This window comes from Zerene cesonia, chromosome 7 (genome assembly GCF_012273895.1).
Source record: "Zerene cesonia ecotype Mississippi chromosome 7, Zerene_cesonia_1.1, whole genome shotgun sequence".
In the NCBI taxonomy this organism is placed as follows: Eukaryota; Metazoa; Arthropoda; class Insecta; order Lepidoptera; family Pieridae; genus Zerene; species Zerene cesonia.
Genome location: NC_052108.1, coordinates 103,350 through 119,821, shown reverse-complemented (window position 1 = coordinate 119,821; position 16,472 = coordinate 103,350). Strand labels below are relative to the sequence as shown.

Genomic DNA, 16,472 nt, shown 5'->3' with positions numbered 1-16,472 from the left:
TTTCAGTGTTCAAAACTTAAAATTAAATTAAAAAAAGGCCGCGTTCCATCGATACAATATTGTAATCATTGAAATAATGTTTCGTATTGGGTGTGATAGCTCCTAATCATTTCAATAGATGGCGTGAGGTGTACCTTAGGTAGATGTAACAGAAAGAGTAGAAGAAATTCGATTGTTTGGGCGGTATCACGGGTCGCTGGAAGGCTTGGCGTTGGTATGGTTTGGCAAAATGACGCGGGTTCTAATCCCGCCTTGTGTTCAATACACAAGGCAGGATTAGAACCCGCTTAGGATTGTTTTTATGATTTCTCTCTTATTTAAGAATTTATCAGCCATTTATTTTCCCTTAATAATAATATATACAGGGTGTCCGGACTTGGTGTACGTACGGGATTAATGGAACGTATAGATTTTCAGATACTGTTTGCGTAAAAAAACATTAAATTTAGCATCAACCGTATATAATATTAAACATAACAATATTCATAAATTAATATTATATGAGTAACTTGATTTTTATACATCTCATTTTAGAAATTATTTCTTTAGTGAATCAAATTTTTAATTAACTCTCTACAAACCAAACAAATACATGTTCGGAGCTTAATTAATGAATTTTAATTAAATTTATTGGAAAAATTGTTATATTATACCTTGAATTGACTACGTTATAAATCTCAATTCGGAAACTAACATTTAACATAACATTTCACCAATGACAGTGACCCAGTTGATATAATAGGAAATTCTGCTGTTATAATACGAATTTCATTTTATAAATTGCAACAAAAGTTCAGTTCGGAAATTGGATCGTTCGGAATCCTGATAATATTTATTTATTTTATTTTTTATTTATTACTCTTTAACAAATAATTGTACAGGAAACTTAAAATATATATATATATATATATATATATATATATATATATATATATATATATATATATATATATATATATATATATATATATATATATATATATATATATATATATATATATATATATATATATATAACTAACAGTAACAAGTAAAAAAGAAAGAGTACAATTTGTTGGGCGGCCTTATCACTCAGAAGTGATCTCTTCCAGGCAACCCGGGCAAAAGGTAACAAGCATTATAGATTTTTGGCGGGTCGAGACACAAAATAGAAAAACAACAATCTTTACTTTAATTCCTATCAATATTATAAATGCGAAAGACCATTTGTTTCTCTCTTACGAATACGATAGCGATATGCCGTAACCAAAGCATCGTCTGAATTCTATTGAACTGCACTAAGGGAAAACGTTTAAATAAAAAAATAGCCTAAAATACTATGGGCAGTTTTTTTTTATTATTTGTCCACGGGTGAAACCACCTGGCACAGCTATATATCATAATTATTGTCGTCGCAACGGAGCGTTTTTACGATAATGTGTTTTTCTGGCTAGGTGACATGGGGTACTTTTTATTTCGGTTAAAAATCTCATCCAAACGCGATATTCTTTGGACATCGCGAGCGAAGCCGCGGGCGTAAAGGTAGCATATAATAGCTAGTTTCAAATTGCAACACATTAAACTGTACTATATCCCGTTAAAACTACATTCTGCCGGTAAACGAGAAAGTTTTAAACGAACGTTACGCGTTGGTGTAAATTTAACAATACCTTGTGTCATACACGCTTACTAGCTCGTGTGGTTTTACATCGGTTTACTGTTTGGGCAATACCCAAATTTAAAATAAATCTTCTCCCATAACGCCACCTATTCTAAGGAAATTAATTTTTTATAGTGGGACAACAAGACAATCATATGTTTATATATGCGAACATCCGTATGATGAGAAATCCCAACTTGATATTATAAATGTGAAAGTACGTTTATTCATTTGTCTGTCTTTTACGTCGTAACGGAACGATTTTATGATATTGTTTTTGTATCCAGAGATAGTTATGGATAAGGTAGCTATAATATAGGTTACCTTTTACCGCAGTGAAACATCGCATCACCAAGGGGATTTGCTTTGATATCGTGGTCGTAGGCGCGGATGAAAAGCTAGTACATAGAAATAAAATTTGTAGAATTTCATACGGCTAACAACAATATGGCACTTATCTTTAAGTACCTCCGACTTGCATAGCGCATTAGCTGTTTAAAAGCGGCGTACACCACGCCCGTGCACGAATCATATATCTCCAATTAACTGTGTGCGTTTAATTCATATTTCTGTTTGTTTGTAATTAATTTCCAATTTATTGCCGTGGCTGGTTGCGGTGTCTGTCCGTATACACGTACATACAGTATGTTTATACAGCAGTATTGTGTATCAGCGCAGATCAGTTAAATATCGGAATTTTAATTATTCCTCATAATTTATTGCGATATTTGTATTTGACGGCAAAAATATAATTATTTGCTTCTTTAAAGTCATACAATTTGTTTGTACAAACATAAAACAATTATGTATATCCATTTATGTAATGACGCAAGTAGATAGGTCGGTTTATATGTATAAGTATATGTTTATATACTTATACTAATTTGGTCTAGTGACTACAGGTTGGAGGAATAAGCAATATACGATAACTCCGCTAAGTGTAACCGACATTTTCCAAAGCTTGCAAAATAATACAAAAAGTCTATAAATGCAATTAAAATGCACAGCATGCGTTAAATTGTTTCGTTGTTTGATGAAAAGCTCCTTAACTTTGTTGTGGTTGATGTTATCTTATTTGTTTGTGATGATTTTATTACGCTTCAAAAACTCAAAGTTCTGCATCAGTGGAGCTCTTTGACACGATATACATGCTTCAAAAATATTTCTTTTTCCATTTTCCTCACTTCTCGTCCATGCAATCATAATGTGCTACAGTGAACCGTGGCGGGGTGGAGCGAGCCTATTATAAAAATAAACATTGATGTTTCGTTATTATTATTTAATAGTACAGTTTATATCAATGTTTGTTGACGATGGAAGATTAGAAAGAGAGAAAGAAAAAAAAAAATATTAATGGAATAGAGATGGATGGATAATTAGAGAATATAATGGAAACCGTAGCGTACATAGTATGATAATTAATTAATGCAGCTTCACACGATAAGGGTTTATAAACCACAACTTATGAGTTTTGTAGCCACGTTCACCCATGAACAAATTTGTAGCCACGTTCACCAATTAAATACCAGTGGGTGATAGCTTATAACACAGTCTTATAATGTTAATTATACAATGAGTATACATAATATTATTGTAATCATTTATTTGCTTGTTTTTACCAAAGGGTGTGTCGAAGCCATTCTCTCGCGTGGTCCGCGCAAACATCGGCGACTGCCAAGCGCTCGGTCAGAAACCCATCACCTTCGTCAGACAGGTAGGTAACTTTATCATCAGATATGTTATTGAAACAGTTGGGAAATGTTATTAAAAGAGCTGAAATGCTCGTTTTTCATGGTTTACATATTTAATAGCTATTCGCCCCGGTTTCACCTGTGGTACATACATAGCCTATGTCACTTATGTATAATGGCAGTTTTCTAATCATGAAAGAATTTTTTTTAAACGTTACATGTGTAGAAGAGAAATAAGGGTTCTTTTTTATTTATATAGATTATTAGAGAAACAAAACCCGTTGGTGTAAACTGGAACTCTTTGTAATTGGAAACATTTTAAATAAATCAAGGATTTCCTACTTTAATTTTTGAATTTCACGCAATTTGCAGGTGTTGGCATTAGCGGCATGTCCTGACTTGATGAACTCACCAGAAATACCTGATGATGTAAAGGAACGGGTCAAGGAGATACTGGATGATTGCACGTGCGTTGAGAATATGATTATCATGTTTGTTTGTGCAGTATAAGTTAATATGATTAATTATTCAGCTAAGCTTCTTTCAAAGGCATTGTGTATCATCAATTAATTAAACAATACAAAGGTTAAATAATGACTGAGGCGTGAATGAGTAGATTTTATTGAATGAGTATTTTAAATTAATATTAGTACTTGATGTTTCTTACACTCTGTCATGTGCGAAATATTCTCCAAAAAATATTGTGACAGCACACAAAACAAGCACTGCTTCACAGGAAGCGAGAATCCAATATTCCTTACACAATTTGAAAACCTTAAACTCAATATTTGAGAGTAAATTGTTACGCGTCGCAAAAACTCGAATGTATTTCCGCGCCGCTTCACGGCGGGCTTTCAATGACTTATAAAGGCAATCTTTTCAAATTTTTACACCAACGTTTTGCTTGTAGTTTATATGTTTTATCACAAAAAGTCAAAGCGTTCGCCTGCTGCGCCATTTTGCGTGGCGCTCGCTGCTGAGATCGTATCTTCGTTGGATAAAATGAACTCCGTGTTTTATCTGTGTATTTAAAATAGTTTTTAACAAATCCCCCGCTGTGATACGTTTTTTAAAGTGGCGGGGCAATCTTGTGTAGGATGTATTTTATTTTTATTTTGTTAGTGTCCAGTAACTACAAGTTTTATTATAGCATTGTGTTATCTGTGCTAAAAGTAATGTTATCCTTATATTATTATAGTATAGTAAACTCCAATTATTGTAAAATTGCATAAAACTTTAAAGGATTTTTTTTAAATCATTAGCTACTAGCAAAACGATTGATCAACATTTAAAGAACTAAAATTATTATAACATTTAAATTATTAGCATCACTAGCATGATAATAATTATGAGGTTTTTTGGTTTTTTAATGATGGCATAGGTTGGTATAAGTTCACGCGCGTGACAACCGTGTAAAAAAATAGATTTTTTGTTTATTTATTTACATGCTAGGTGCGCCCCGCGGTCTTACCCGCGTAGTCCGTATCCCGTAGGAATATCGAGATAAAAGATGATTTTATGTTATTCCAGTTGTCCAGATGTTTACTTACCAAATTTCATTGCAATCGGTCCAGTAGTTTTTGCGTGAAAGAGCAACAAACACACACACATATCCTTACAAACTTCCGCATTTTTAATATAAGTACGATTATCCACAGCATCTTTGTTTAAATCTGCCGATCTTTTTAAGAAGCTTTCTTTTTATTTTTCACTATACTATACTATACTAAGTCGATCCTTTTCTATTTAAAACCAAAACGCCATTCCGACTCCGATTAAAAATTACATTTTATTCAGATTTCAGTGTTACATAATTCGATTTCGTGTTCGAGTAAACGTTTTTCCCATCTCAATGTAAATAGAGTCGGTCCAAGTCGGCACGCTAGTCACGTATCCACTGCCCTAATTATGCAGCCCTGCTTGCTCTGAGATTAACGACTTTCGCCTGTCACTTATATCCGGATGGCATTATCGTTTCGCTATATTTGGGAATTCAATTATACCTGTGTTAGTTTGCTATATAGATAGACATTCTAGGCCGATGAGATGTCGTTATATATCCAAAAATATATATAAAAGCTTAAAAAATTATAAACTAAAACTTTCCTCCTGTGTAGTGCAGTGGTTTTGAGTTCATCGCTAATAAAAACAGACAAACAGACGTCGCTACTTTGTTTTATGATTATGTTGTTATGTAGGTAGTACAGGTACGGCCTTATTCCGGGAATAGATTGTAATAATAGAACATAATACAATATTTTTTTAGTTAACTTTGCGTCGTGTTAGGCGCACACATAGATACATATTGTAAGGATAAACCGATTGAGTGTGTGTGATACAGTCTCCATTATATAACCTAGTATAATACACAACGTTATCATAATGTATATTTCAGGCAGCCGCAACCAGAACAGACAACCAATAAACATAAAATCAAAGAACATTTCACCGACCTAAATCATCCAATCGAAAATCAGATCGGACGTTTGTTCACAAATAGCGCATTGTTCATGGCGAACTCAAATAATTCATGCCGCCAATTAATAGAATTGATTAATACATAGCGTGCGAGTGACGGCCGTGTCATGCAAATCCGCGAGATCCCTTATATTCATATGCTAAATTCGCATTAGCATACAATTTTTAATGGAATACTAAGCTAATTGAATTAATTTGGGTGTAATGTTTGGCGTTTTGATATTTAAATACGCTATTGGGTATGTAATTGTATATCATTTCTGAGTCTTTATTTATGCGAAAGTATATTCATTTGATTTCCTTACTATCCCGGCGAAACGTGGCTACGGTACGATTTACCGCTCTAAAACATATCATCCCCATGGGAATTTCCTTTGGCTACCTTCGCGAGCGAAGCGACGAGCGGAAAGCTAGTATATAGTATATATAGTTATATTAGAAATAATTCCGTACCAATAATACTCTGCTTGGACATTGATTTCTCTTCACGTTACAATGTACGACATGCCATGTAGGGGATAGTAATAATGTAATGACGTGTACTTTAAAATCAAAAGATGAGTGTGTATCACCATAGTCCCAGTCTATCTTCATATAGCGAATCGATAAGTTAGTGCTTCAACTATTGATTAAAATCAATAATTAAAACTAAAAAATCATGTAAAGGTCAACATCGGCGATTTATAGAATAATTTACCTTTCATGAAGTTCTTTTGCCTTCGTTACTTTAATGTACTTAAAAATTCTAATAATAAAATTCTAAGGTCATTTGAATTTACAGCAGCATTAAATTTATATTCCGCTTTCCACCGGCGCTGACCAATTAAAAGAAACGACCCTGACCTTAATAGCTTCCATATTTGTGAAATACCGTATAAAAATAATATTTCGTTTTAGGTGGTCAGTTATTAATTCGCTATAGCGTGTTCACAAAAGTTGAATGTTGAAACAACAAAGCTGTATGCGCATAGACTCCAATATAGTCATTGAAGTCTGTGATAATTAATATCGATCATATTTCAATTGACTCGTGTTCTATCAATTAAATCAAATGCAATAAGTTCAAATTATATTTTTTAAGGTTCTATTCAAAATTAGGCTGCATTCTCTTACTCGTAGATCATATAATGTTCCTAGAAATTGTTAATTTAATAACGTGTAAATATACTATAAGCCATAGGTGAAAAAGAATTAAGAACTGCAAGACATTAAAATAATAATTTATCATCGTTACAAGTCTTGTTTTTGTATTATCATGTATCTTTTAACGATCTGCTAACCAGATTTTTATAAAAAGCCCTCCCAAGGGTTAGTTTACGAGTATGAGGGTTGTAAAAGCACGCCACACGTACAGTTTTCTTCTGAGGCTATTTTTCTTATGGTTCGCTTGTTGTTGTGAGCCCTTTCAAGTACTGTGACTATAGGAATAAATATAAATAAAGATGAAACATTATGCTCTGTATTTTTTTAATAAATTCATTTTTATATATTATATTCTTTTTAGGTCAACAAATCCTTATAACCTTGATCGATCCAACATGACATAATTAAAAGCAACTTAATGAATTCTGCGTCCACTCAAGTAAAAAATGATTTCTCTCATCTATGAGTGGAATCACATGCAGGGTACTTACATGAATAAGTAATGTATACAGCTATCTGAGGGACAAGTACAATGGATTTGCGTAAATAATTCACGAGACTAAAGACGTCTACTCAGCTGATGGATTCGGTGATCTTTGTGTCATCAATCGATAGGATTTCAGACAAAATCAAATTGTTTATTCGTGTAAATATTTCTTATGTTTGTTAGAAGGTTATTGGTGTATAAGCAAAATTATTCAAGAATTAACCTATCATAGTCGCCCTCCATTTCGACCATTTTAAATGATGATGGTTAGCATTAATATAGCTATAGTAGTTTCTTTAACATCAGTCGTTGCAGCTTCTCGATTTTTTATTTGATTTAAATATATAAACATTTATATCTATTCTATTTTCATGTTTTACTTAAACGTCCCAAAAACTTTATTGGTTTGTGACTTTTCTTTCCTCCATATATTATTCCATAATAATTCATACTTTTCCATTCAGGGAAAGATCAGTAGGCTCATACTCACCATCTGCGGGGCTGAACATAGTGCGCCGTCGCGTGGCGGAGTACCTCGCAGCAAGAGACGGAGTGCCGGCCTCCAGCGACGACATCCATCTGGGATCTGGAGCCTCTGACGTCATTAAATCTGTACTCACCCTGTTCGTTGAGGATGTGGATGGAAAGCCGCCAGGTAAGCCGTTGGTAGTTGGGATATGATGAATAGAGCTCCCACATACTTATTTTTTTGTAGATTTGTGAAGAAGGATCTGAATCATGATATCACAGTTATCTATGTTTTTCCTTCATCAATGCAGGGAAGTTAGCCCAATAAAGTTTCAAGGTGTGGTGATAGCCTGATAGTTATTTCATGACTTTGTATATAAAAAAATATATTTTCAGCGGTCATGATCCCCATTCCCCAGTACCCACTGTTCTCTGGGACTCTCTCTGAGCTTGGTCTGGTCCAAGTGCCATATTACCTAGCCGAGGATGCGGAGTGGGCGCTGCAGGTGGACGAGCTGGAGCGGAGCTGGAACGAAGCGAGCGAGCACAGCTGCGTCAGGGCACTCGTAGTTATCAATCCTGGGAATCCTACGGGACAGGTAAGCTTTAAGGAGGAAGAATGTTAGAAATCCAGGCGAAAGGGGAGAATGATATATATGCAACAAACTGGTCAGTTACGCCGAGATGCATATTATGGAGAAGTTGTAAATATAAGTTGAAGTGAAAGCATTCTACAATCGCGGTTTAGAGAAATATGTCGTTATGCACACATGTAAATAGGTTTTGCTGAGGAAGTTTGATACTAATTGCCCAACATATAGGATGTATATTTGAATCGATGCAACCGGAGCGAGCCAGACGATATTTTTCAATACGAATTATGAAATACGTAAAAGGTTTTACACTATTTTAGGACTCGATCATGTTAAATAGTTTTGTTGTTTTCGACACTTTACGGGAATTGTCTCATAAATAAACATTCGGACTTGCCCTACTCTTTTAAACTATCCGCAATTAATCTATAATTATAAGAAAACTGTATAAATCGAAATTGCTCATTTAAATATTAGCGTGGATAAAAGAATATGGTTGTTTGTAGTTTTCTATTTATTTCAGTGAGTCCTGATTATTGCTCCCAGCAAAGCGTTAGAAGCGTCGGTGTGAATAGTAATGAAGATATTGCGTTTGAAATCTCTTTCGGGATCTCGTTTTAAATTCTCCTCATAATATTGTAATAAGTTTACTAGGCGATAAAAATGTTATGTTTAATCTCTGTCCATAACGATGTTGTAAATCCATAGGTTCGTATAGAGTTCAAAGGGAAATGTTATTGTTAGTCTGCATAAAAATATCTGGGCCATTGGGAAATAATTATAATAAAATTTTCTTATTAAAGTGTTGGTCACATCGGTTTCTCGATTGATTGGCTACCTCACATCTGAGATTTCGAGTGGTGCTAATAAACATGTTTCATGAATAACCCTCCAAAAACTTTCTATTCCGAAAATGTATCATTTCTGACGAAATATTTTGAACATGACAATATTGCGTTGTATTTATCCAAATGCTTTAGATACATTGCAGGATGATATCAATAAATCGTGGCGGGATATCGGAGCGTGACGAGGAAAATTCTGGATTATCACGTAAAAGTTGCAACGTCAGCGCTCGCTAATCTCACGCGAGATGATGAATCGGATGTGTGCCATACGCTCGCCAGTACCCAGCGTGTGGGCTGCTTGCGAGATGATATTTGAATGAGTAAATGACTGAACTATTGCTTTATGTTTACAAAAAGGCCAGGTCAGAATGGAAAAAGTATGACTTATGAAATACCGAGTAAACGCTACAATTAGGGGAACTCAAAGAATGTCCTTTTGTTATGAAATTTATTGTGGAACTTATAATTAATTAATAATTAAAAGTATTATTCAATTAATGGCTAAAGTTTGGGACGAAATTTGTGGGGAAAGTGTTGCTTCTTTGTTTGTTCGGTTCAAAAGTTTAGCAGATTCATCAATTTGATTTGTTCTGGTTATTTTTATGATTTTTTTCTATTTTAGGAATATTTGGAATCGAAATGAGGATGTTTTGATTGAACTTGAATTTGATTGATATACGTAACCTATCTCTGTAATATTTTATTAATTTTAAATTATGTTATCATGCTTTTTGAATTATAATTGGTTGTCACGGAGTCTTTCATAAATATGACTAATTTATTTAAAATAAAATATTATCTAAAGTCAAACTGCTTCGACATGAATTTTAAACTCTCTGAGTTGAGTTTAAATTATTACCCCTTTTGAAATATAATTATAAAATACATTGTCAATCAGTTATTCAGGATTCAGAACTTAATGAACTGAACGTTTGTAATTAGATTTCCTATTTTCGAAAGTTTTATCAAAATTAAAAAATTTGCGGTGAATTACTCAATACTCGTAACATTTAAGCCAATGTAATATCCAATATACGTATATACTATATAATTCATGGTCATCGCACTGCATACATTATAATAATGTAACTACGATCTCAAAGAAAGGTCTCCACGTGTCCACAAAATAAGATAACATTTTCTTTATCCTTTAGTATTCAACGTTTTCCTAGCAAAATCACCTTTGTATGATAAAAATATCGCTCAATTTTATATCCGATCGCCTTCAAACGACTGTGGACTAGTTTTCAGTCCTTTGCTGCAAGGATTCCACATAATTCGATCTGAATTATTTATCCTTCTAGGAAAGTGGTCGTAAAATTAAAGAGCTGTCTTTGAGATAGTGTCAGGAAATTAAACGGTTGTACGCGATAACGCTTCTTACTGTTCGCTGATAGAGGTGGGATTGGTGTAAAAGGAATAATGAGTTTATGAGGTTTATGTTCAACGATGTCACATCCTGTTTATTGCCTGATGCATATTAACAGACGTAAAGTGATCCAAGTACCGGTTGAGAGCACATCAGTGTGCTAGAAAAGAAATAAAACTGCTGGAATTCTGAAGTATTAAGATCTAATTTTTGATCGACATCTATGTATTATAATTAAGATATAAAGCTTATACTTATTAAACTATAATTAATATACACCTTAATAACTTGATGATAGAAACTTCATTTAAAGTCAACCTTGAACTTTATTATAATTAAACTTGCACAAAATTACAGTGTTAGGTTAGGTTAGTTTAAATTTAATTTAAGCTTGTTTGTATGGATTGAGAACAATTTAGCAATCCTATTAGACGAGACCTACAATACGGGACTAAGTTAGTGGCAGTCTCCTCTTGTAACTTTATGTTTGGAGTGGTTAAGATTTCTATTTTTGTGTTATATTATTTGATATTTTCAGTATTGTATTATTACTGATACAGTATTATTATAAAAATGACAACAAATGCCATTATTCTTTTTTTATGTCATAGTCGGCAATGGAGCTGGTGGGTCGCCTGATGGTAAGCGCTACCACCGCCCATGAACATTTGGAGGGGCGTCAGGTCAATTGCAGACCTTTCGCCTCTACAAATGGATTGCCGACTTTAATTGGGAAGGGATTAGGAAAGGTTTGATGAGAAGAATAAAGGAAAGGACTGGGAAGGGTAAGGAAAAGGATATGGGCCTCCGGCTCCCCCACTCAGCGTACGAAACACAATAGCAAGCTATTATTTCACGCCGATTTTCTGTGGGGGTGTGGTACTTCCCCGGTGCGAGCTGGCCCAATTCGTGCCGAAGCGTGCTCGATTCCCAAAAAAATTCATGCGGTTTAATAAATTAAGATATTTCTTCCAAGACTTAAGCATGTCACATGCTATAAATTCGCATTCCTCGCATAGTTTAAAGGTAAATATGGAATTCGCAGGTTCTGTCACGAGAGAACATAGAAGAAATAATAAAGTTCGCGCACAAACGCGAGCTGTTCCTTCTGGCGGATGAGGTTTACCAGGAGAACATTATAAGTAAACCGTTTCATTCTTTTAAGAAGGTAAATTATAAAAATACTTTATATTTTAAGCGATCCATACTTACTTTAAGGTGTGCAGCCTAAGTCAATTATAATATGACTAAAATTAAAACAAACAAAACAGTTTGAATAAGCAGTATTCTCTTTTATAGGTTATAGTGACATGTTGTGACGTTGTGTCCCTTTTCCGATGGAGGAATTCCACATTCCTTGCATCAAATAGGTTGCATAATAGCTTGTCATCGCAACCTATACAATTGTTTGTAGTACTTTTGTAGACTTATACTATACCTAGACATTTCAATCAAAATTCTGATTGATGGCATTTTTTAAAAATATCTTCCCAGGTAATGTACTCGATGGGCTCTCCTTACAACAGCATGGAGCTAGCCAGCTTTGTGACTTGCTCCAAGGGCTGGGCGGCGGAGTGCGGGCTGCGCGCCGGTTTCGTGGAGCTGCTACGGGTGGCCGCGCCGGTGCTCAGCGCTTTCCGCGCCGCGCGCGCCGTCATGCAGTGCCCGAATGTGCTGGGGCAGTGTGTCATGGATTGTGTTGTATGTTTTTTTAGAGAGGCATATGACATTCTCGACGATTTTAGATGTTTATAATAAATATCCGATCAACTTGTACAAACGCACAGCACAAAATTAGTTTTGTTTTCCATATTTTTGTACGACTCTTCTCTGCGGAAAATGCTTTCCGAACCGGTGGCAAATTGTTAATCTAAATTATGGCGATTTGAAAATTATTGTATATATTAACGTATTTTATTAGTCTTCTTCGTATAATTAAATAAATAATTCTTTGAATTAATTGACAGATGCGTCCCCCCCGTCCCGGCGAGGCGTCGTACTCGCGGTGGAGCGGCGAGCGCGCGCGCGTCGCCCGGGTGCTGCGGGAGCGCGCCGCCACCGCGCACCGAACATTCAATAGCATTCCGGGCTATAGCTGTAATGTTATTGATGTGAGTAACTATTATAAGTGTATAAAATAATACAGTTTTAACCAAGCTATGATGCCACATCTAATCAATTTTAACAAGATCAAAAAAGTTCATTGAAAATACTCCTTGTCAATGTTGGTTCCTGTATCGTTACTCAGGGCTCCATGTTCGCATTTCCGCGGATTGAGATACCTGCACGCGCGCAGGATGACGCAGCCCAGATGAATTTAGCTCCAGATGAGTTCTACTGCTTACGACTTCTGGAGGAGACAGGTAATAATATATCATGATATGATTAATGAATGAATGAATATTAATATTGTTTTCTCAAATAGTTCTGCCACGTAAACACAAGAGGGATAAAGTTCTTATTATATATATTTTGTATAAAATAATGGTTATTGACAGTTCATTGAAACCATTATTATGTATATATATTACTTATGTATTCAAATGTAAAATTTACATAATTTGAAAAGAGCAACAACAGAGTTTCTTGCAAGCGCTTCTCTGTACAAACTGCTTTCTGAACCGGTGGTAAATGTTAAAACTATTTTATAACGAATCAAAAGTGCTTCTTTGAGAAGTCTTATTGAATAAAAAAGTGTTTGAACTTGAGTTTGAGTTTGACTCTATTACTTTATATTCAATTATTCGTATGCAAGCGTCTGGTTCCTGTTTAAACTATAAAGTGACAATGAATATTGCTAGGTGTGTGTGTCGTCCCCGGCACTGGATTCGGCCAGAAGCCTGAAACATTTCACTTCCGCACCACCATCCTGCATCCTCGTGAAGAGTTCCAGCACATGATGGACAGCATCACGCGGTTTCACAATAACTTCCTGCAAAAATATTCTGAATGATTTATGAAGAAGTTAACGTGCGAGATAATCTCAAACCCGTTACCTAATTAATACTTGAGTGGAAGTAGAATATAACTTATTTTTTTGGGCTATGCAAAACAACCAAATGCGTTTTAATAATTTGTTTCGTGTGTTATTATTTAAATTAAATTATTTTTGGAAAAATGACTATTATTTTGATCTCCGCTCTAATAATGTTTTTTTTTTAACAACTCGGGTTTACAATGTTTTAAAACAGATAAAAGGTAGGTTTTTACTTTTAACGCAGGATTTAGTAAACTAGGTACCCTTTAAATTATTATATAATTATATAATAATTATATATATATATATATATATATATATATATATATATATATATATATATATATATATATATATATATATATATATATATATATATATATATATATATATATATATATATATATATATATATATATATATATATATATATATATATATATGTATATATATATAATATATAATTATTAAACTTGAGAATAAACAATACATTTTCAAGGGACAAAAAAAGGAGGAGAGTATCACTTTAACTATTTTTTTGACCTTGTTACTTCAGAACTTTCGACTGGCTGTCTGACTGGTACCTTTTAAGTTAAGTCAAGTTTTGACAATTTGAAGGCGTTTTGTGTTTAGAATTTTTTTTTTTCAATTTTCATTAAAATTCCAAAGAATGTTGCCTGCATAACCACGTCATTAATAAATACAGTCTTTAGTAATATCCGCCTCGTGGTCTTTAAGAGAATTTTGGGTTGTTTCTAAATAAGTATAATGAAATAATATTGTTTTGATCTCTTCCGCTTGTGTAGTCTGCAAGAGGCTTAATATATTCAAATGTTATTAAATTATGCTTTGTTCCTCGTTTGTGGAAGTCAGTTAAGCTACGAGACCATCTTAATGGGAATGACTTAGGCAAATATATAAATGATTGTGAATGATTCAGTCAACCTTCATCTTAATGAGAAATTAATGACAGTAAGGATCGATGAAAACAATTCTGAGGTACAATTAGTTAATTATAGAAAAAAATAGAGTGAGACAAGTGTGCATCTATGAAGATATGAATGTATAAATTTTCCAAGTTGACGTACATTCCTTTAATCTAGCAACACAAAAGACTTTTTTTGACAGCTGTGTGAACATTAGGTTAGGCGTTTGTATTTGTAAGCTTTGAACATTGTAAATATCCAAAATAATACGAACATCGCATACAAAAAAGACCCCATCGTGAGGCAAACTTTTTTATCAGAAAAAAGTCCAATAATTCCACAAAAACTTCAATATACGAGTCTTATATAAGTTCATTATAACACATCTGAAAATCATCACACAGTCTGTCCAGCAGATTCAGTCGTATTTTAGCAAGTTCCCGTTTGGCCAATTGGTCTAACTTCTGTCGCGCCACAGAGTCATCAGCGCGGCTCCTGGTGCGCAGGAATTCCTCTACGCAGAGGAGACCAGCGCGTTCTAGAGTCTTCTGCGAGTGTTCCAGAAGGTTCTGCCACACTTGCTTGATTTGTTCTTGATTTTGGCACGGGTCGGCGGCGCGGTTGTACATTGGCACAGTGGTGTTGTAGAACTGTCTGGAAGATATTTGTAGAGTTAGGAGGCCCATTTCCTTTTCCTCACCCTTCCCAGTCCATTCCTTCTTTCCAGTCATCAATCCTTTCATTCGACTTAAAATATTTGTTCAATTTGTAGCCGATTTTATCATATATAACGAACAGAATATCTCAACTGGAACGATCACGAAATAATAAAAACTAGGCAGAAAATTTGTTAATAACCTGAATTCATCGGACATTTTCGCAAATGCCTTTTCAAAGAAGCTGGAATCTAGTTTTTTGACGACACGGAATCGGGTCGGGTCACGCCGAGACTGTTCCTGGATGACGTCTTGCGCTCGGACGAAAATCTGCGTTTCGAGGGATTTATTTAATGCTTAAGAAAATTAAAACTTATGTTAATCTACGACAGAAACTAAACCGCCATCATAAATGTCATGCTGTAAACGATGGTCACTAATATACATATATTTATAAAGGTCGCATATTAAAATAAACGTTGAGATATTTAATTTGTTAATACATGAATTAAAATAATCATAAGGTATAAATAATAAATATAGTCTTTGTTCTACCTTAGTCAATTGATTCATCATGTCACTCAAAACAGCGTCGAACTGTTCTTTTTCCGGGTACTGGTATACACATTCCATCATGGCTGGAGCTGTTACTCTTAACTCATTCGCTCTTATAATACCTCCAGCTTCACTTTCCTTATCCGATATATTATCATCTGGGTATTCCACATCTGAATTGTTACCCTTACCACCAATATCTATTACCGTTTTAAAGGTATCCTTAACTTTATTCACCTTTATTATCCGTATATCGAAAGACAATTCGCCAGTTACTTCGACATCTGCCATCACATCACTAATAAAAAATACAGTCCAAATGAATTTGTAAATATTCATAGCTGCGTCATATCGACACGTTTTCATTTCCTTGTTTCGAATAAAATAGAAATAAGCGATAAAAATTGGGTATTAAAGAGCGAGCGATAACGGGTTTAGTGAGGAATAAATTTTTATTAGAATCGTATAGAATGAGGCGAGGTGCCCCGGGGGTTTGAATGTTTCAGAGCCCGAGCCGAGTGGGGCAGATATATCGAGCATTCGTGTTCAATTAGACATAGAAACAATTGTTTGCTGATTCAATTATTTCGTGTTATTTCTTATTCTTGTTTTTAAATAGACTTTACAGAGGCAGGAAAGGTT

General features: G+C 34.4%; 1 protein-coding gene across 1 annotated transcript in view; it reads left to right on the top strand.

Moving 5' to 3' along the window:
* LOC119840729 (alanine aminotransferase 1-like) overlaps positions 1-13,791 on the top strand; it is a 21,568-nt gene extending 7,777 nt beyond the window's left edge. The window contains exons 2-10 of the mRNA XM_038367447.1: positions 3,264-3,353; positions 3,703-3,797; positions 7,903-8,093; positions 8,303-8,505; positions 11,762-11,884; positions 12,211-12,417; positions 12,684-12,827; positions 12,965-13,079; positions 13,518-13,791. Coding sequence (XP_038223375.1) covers positions 3,264-3,353; positions 3,703-3,797; positions 7,903-8,093; positions 8,303-8,505; positions 11,762-11,884; positions 12,211-12,417; positions 12,684-12,827; positions 12,965-13,079; positions 13,518-13,669 — 1,320 coding nt within the window. The 3' untranslated portion in view covers positions 13,670-13,791. The remainder of the gene's footprint in view (positions 1-3,263; positions 3,354-3,702; positions 3,798-7,902; positions 8,094-8,302; positions 8,506-11,761; positions 11,885-12,210; positions 12,418-12,683; positions 12,828-12,964; positions 13,080-13,517) is intronic.
* The last annotated feature ends 2,681 nt before the right edge of the window (positions 13,792-16,472 follow it).